The 5136-nt window shown below is 33.4% G+C and overlaps 1 protein-coding gene across 1 annotated transcript; it reads right to left on the bottom strand.

Moving 5' to 3' along the window:
* Window positions 1-361: 361 nt before the first annotated feature.
* LOC111886307 (uncharacterized) lies at window positions 362-4143 on the bottom strand. The gene is made up of 5 exons (XM_023882544.3): window positions 3931-4143; window positions 2856-3572; window positions 1020-1327; window positions 823-892; window positions 362-732 (listed from the first exon to the last, which is right to left on the bottom strand). The coding sequence occupies exons 2-5, from the start codon at window positions 3488-3490 to the stop codon at window positions 648-650; spliced, it is 1098 nt and encodes a 365-aa protein (XP_023738312.1). The 5' UTR covers window positions 3491-3572; window positions 3931-4143; the 3' UTR covers window positions 362-647.
* Between the last annotated feature and the right edge of the window lie 993 nt (window positions 4144-5136).

Genomic DNA, 5136 nt, shown 5'->3' on the forward strand with positions numbered 1-5136 from the left:
ACCTATGTTGGTATTTTGACTTTTTTTTAAACCTACACCCAAATAATAGTAGATGACCATTTTACCCATTTAAACATATAAACCCTCCATTCTTTCGCTTTATACATCAAGTCTTTTTTTGTATTAAGTCAACAAAATTTAAGTCCATTAGGTAAAAAAAAAAATAAAAATAAAAAAAAATAAAAAAATAAAAAAAAAAAACCAACTATTAATGCATCACGTCAGCACATTTTATTTAACAAAGTCATGAATGCGTCTTCAAAGCCATAAAAGTTTTGATTTGATAGCTCTTCACACATATAAATGGCACTCTTTTCCCCCTTTTAACACTACAAGATTTGTGTTAAATCTAAAATCCGCATGGTGTATTATCCTTGCAATATTTTATTTATAAAACAATGTCAATACATAATCAATATCGTACGCAATTGACCCAATTTTAAATCTCTAATGTCCAGCCTACTAATTCCCAGAAACATAAATTATACAAATGAATTACCACACTTCTAAACACCAACTGTTCTATGTTTTTAATGCTTATCATATAACTTCAGAAAAATAATTTTTTTTAAATGAATCTAAAAGTTAAAAAGTAGTCCATTTGACTCCCAAATGTCAACCAGGAAACTTCTAGTAGTTCAAAACCACTAAGTACTTGATAGAATAGTTGAGAGTTGACGAAATTTAGGTTGCACTGTTATAACCCCAATCCTTGCCTCATATGAATAATACCTGTTGTCAATAAAAAGGATATTATGTTTTTTTTTTTTTACTTATTTTTATTAACTCCTAAAACTATATAAAAAGACAAAGAAAACACACCCTTTTTCAGTGAGAAAGCTTTTTATTGCTATTGGAAGTGCTGCTTGTCCTCGGCTATGACTACCTTTCCCTTCACAATCACAAGCAAATTACATCAATCATTGCTTTTTAACTTCCTTCCTAATAAAATTATAATAAAAAATACGTATTTTATGTTTTAGCTCCCAATACATAACACATAAATTTATGTTACTTACCTGTAATGACTTCTAACAATCTTCGCTTAGATAATTGTTGTTTAGGGTTTGTTGACAAATGAGATTCTATCTTGAGTAAGTGTTGTTGTAAAACTTGCACTGCTTCTGATGCATGAAGACCATGTAAATCCAATTTCCAATCATCATTTTCAGAGTTTCTGATTGCTAAAATTTCATTTGCTGCTTTTGCATTAAGCTTTTCAGAAGCACTCCATTCTTCTCTAGCCTTTAAGGAAAACTCATGTGCAGTTGCATGATCTTTTCTTAGATACGCCTCTTTAGCTGCTTTTGAGTATCGAGAGGCTGACCTGGCGATATAATTATTTTATTATTTGTTTTAATAAATAGATCATCTCTCTTCGTTTTTTTTTTTAATTATTTTGCATGAATGTATCTCAAATATATAAATTATGCAAGTAATTTTATGTAACAAAAATGAGAAAAAGAGACCAAAAATGTAATTTCCAAAATTAAAAACTATAGGGACGAAAAATGTAATTAATCAATTTCCTAATTTTAGAATTAAAAACTACACGGACCAAATGTGTAATTTCCTAAATTAAAAACTACAGGGACAAAAACTGTAATTAATTCATTTCCTTTTAGAATTGAAAACTATAGGGACCAAAAATGTAGCTTCCTAAATTAAAAACAACAAGGACCAAGCCTGTAATTAATCCATTCCCTAAATTAAATACTACACGGACCAAACCTGTAATTCAGGCATATCCTGACAGCTAAAATGCAATTAAAAGCTATAGGAACCAAAAGTGTAATTTCATAAATAAAAAACTATAGGTACCAAACCTGTAATTAATCCATTTCCTAAATTAAATACTACAGGGACCAAAACTGTAATAAATCCATTTCCTTTTAGAACTAAAAACTATAGGGACCAAAAGTGTAGTTTCCTAAAGAGTAAATTACACGAGTGGTCCCTATGGTTTGGGTAATTTGCACGCTTGGTCCCTAACTTAATTGTTTAACTCGGAAGGTCCCTACTATTTGTTTTTGTTAAACACTTGGTCCCTATTGTATGTTTTTGTTACGCGTTTGGTCCCTATCTTCCTTAAAAAGTCTATTATTTAAATAGGGAAAAATTGTGGGGTAGGTAAGGTAAGGTGAGGGGGTGAGGTTGGGAGTGTGTTTATTTAAACAAATTAAAAAATCAAGGGCAAACTAGTCATTTTAGGTAAGACGGGGACCAAGCGCGTAACAAAAAACAAACAGTAGGGACCTTCCGAGTTAAAAAAGTTAGGGACCAAACATGCAAATTACCCTAAACCATAAGGACCATTCGTGTAATTTACTCTTTCCTAAATTAAAAACTACAGGGGCCAAACCTGTAATTACGAAATTTCCTGACAATTAAAATGAAGTTAGAAACTATAGGGACCAAAAGTGTAATTTTCTAAATTAAAAACTACAGTGACCAAACCTGTAATTGATCTATTTCCTAAAATGAATACTACAGGGACCAAAACTGTAACTAATCCATTTCCTTTTAAAACTAAAAACTATAGTGACCAAAAGTGTAATTTCCTAAATCAAAAACTACAGGGACCAAACCTATAATTAAGGCATTTCCTGACAATTAAAGAAAAGGGCAATGATATGTCCAGATGAATGCTTAACCCATTAAGTCAACAAAAAAAAAATAGCCCCTAAGTAGATACACAATCGAATAAGAAAGTAGAGCCTAAAAAATATATCATTTGAGTTTTAAAAATAAAAAAAAAAAAAAAGTAAAGTAAAACATATTTTCAAAAGATCCTAAACCCCTAAAAAATTGTACAAAACCCTAAAGGGCTAAAGGCCTAATTATTGTAAGCATACCTCATAGCCTTGATGGCTTCTTTCCGATGCATTATGTACACGTCATCATCATCTTCCCATTCAGGTTCCACTGGAATCATACTCAAGCTATCAATAATAAGCCTTAGGGCTACATTATCATCAACAACCACCTTCCCAGACAAACCATGTTCCTCAATATTCTCTTCTTCCTTCTTTTCCTGCAAACTACCAGGGGAAGTCATCTCTTTCAGTAGAGACGAGGCTTTGTCAATATCATTATCTACAGCTGCCACTATATCCTCTATCAACTTCTCATCAGCCCATGGATGAAGCTCCTTGAGCTTCTCATAAACATGAGAGATATTGTTTTCTTTTGACTCGACAATCACCCTTAAATTGTGATTATTTTCCATTAAACCACTTGGAACATTTTGAATATCATTAGATATCATATCTGGAAGACTTGACGAGTGAGTGAGAACAGAGGAGAAAGATCTCCCATTAAGATCAAGATTTCTTGAATGATTTTGACTTTGATGAGATGTAGGAATATTGGTTGAGATGGGTGGGTATGGGTCATTGTGTATTTCATCATTGTTGACTTGTTTTTGTTGCTTATTAGGGTCGAATGCAGCCCATCCAGGAGTTTTGGCCCTCTTCCAAGACATATTCATGTAGCTTTAACTTTCAAAAACACTCTCATGTATATCAATGCACTTCCTCTCCTGTTTGAGCTTGCAGAACAAAGTGGAAAACCTGGTGAAATAAATACCACAGAAAAGGAGAACATATGAGTGTGATAAAGGATATCCGGATTTGTGCATCATTACAGGAACACAATTCATAAGTAATCACCAACAATTTTAGCTTTTTGGCAATTAAACAAAAAAAAATTACTCGGTTCCTTATCCGTTTCAAACAAGTCAACGCCGCAAAAACAGTAATCATCAACAAATTACATGCGTAATTATCAGCTTTCAATAACAATTTCAATTACAACAGTATACGCTTTAGGAAAACAAGAAAAAAAGAATAAAAAAATCAAAAGCTCCCAAACATTTGGAATTGAACAAACTTATTGTGCAAATAGATAAACAGATTGAAGGAGATTTACCAAATTAGGGCTCGTAAGTAGTTGGAAGTTGATGTTCGTCGTCCGTGGGTTGTGGCCGTGAACCTGTGCCTCCCCACGTTCGGTCGTCGACTGCTTTCGCTTTGTTTCTTCTCAATTTCTTTTGCGCGTTCGTTTGGGCCATTAGGATTTTACCCTTTTCGGTCTGCGGTTATGGTGACGATCACCTTCAACAATAAAGTATCAAACTATCAATATCGTTCGCCCGCTGTCAATCGGAACCAATATAAATGGTAAATAATTGAATATGTTTGTTTACCTAAAACGAGTATATTTCAATTTTTAGTATAAACTTATTTTTATGTGGATGATAATGGACTAGTTCGGTTTGGCATTAATTTGGTACTTTGAATCAAATTTTAGTCAACATTTATCAATTTTTTTGAGGGCAGATAATGGTTTAACCGTTTAATCAGGCCCGGTCCTGACAGACCGCCCAGGGCCCATGGCTCTAAGGGGCCCAAATTTTATGGGCTATGCAATGTATATATATAAATTTTATTTATGTATACTTTACTAAGACGCCCAAATTAACTCAATTTGAAATCTACCCAAAAAATACATATTTTTTTAAACAACAGGCCTGGAATGGTATTCTTGGCATATAAACCAAGAAGAAAACAACAGGAATTAGGGCACCATCAGGCGGGAAGGCAATCGACTCTTCCTGAATGACGCCTCGTAAATCTCGACATCATCACATTTTTAATATCGCTTCTCCTTCTTACACACTCAATCTCAATGTCGGATTTTCGTTTCTGATTTCTCTATTGATCAATTCGTTGATTTTCTATTGCTTATACCGAGTTAGAGTCTGATTCTCTCATGCTGAACTGCTGATTTCGCCTACCTTATGTGTTAAAATGATGATTTTATCTTTCCTTTTGTGCTTAACTCTGAAATCTGAAGTGAATAGCAAATACCAATTAAGGTTTGTGTGACAACCGTCAATTTCCAGTCAAATCAAAGTCAACAAGTCAAACCGGTCAACTTATCTAACCCTTGTATACTAGGGTTTTCATTATGTTTCTTATTAAACAACTCGCACTCTTAATACAAAGTATCACTTAGAGTTTTCACGTGTTTGGAAACTCTAAACCCTAATCAGGGCAAGTGATGAAACTACTCGATAAAACGTTATTCCTTAACCCTCGGGGGCATATGACAGTCATAACAAGACTTAACGAG

Source organism: Lactuca sativa, chromosome 2 (assembly GCF_002870075.4).
Source record: "Lactuca sativa cultivar Salinas chromosome 2, Lsat_Salinas_v11, whole genome shotgun sequence".
Lineage (NCBI taxonomy): Eukaryota > Viridiplantae > Streptophyta > Magnoliopsida > Asterales > Asteraceae > Lactuca > Lactuca sativa.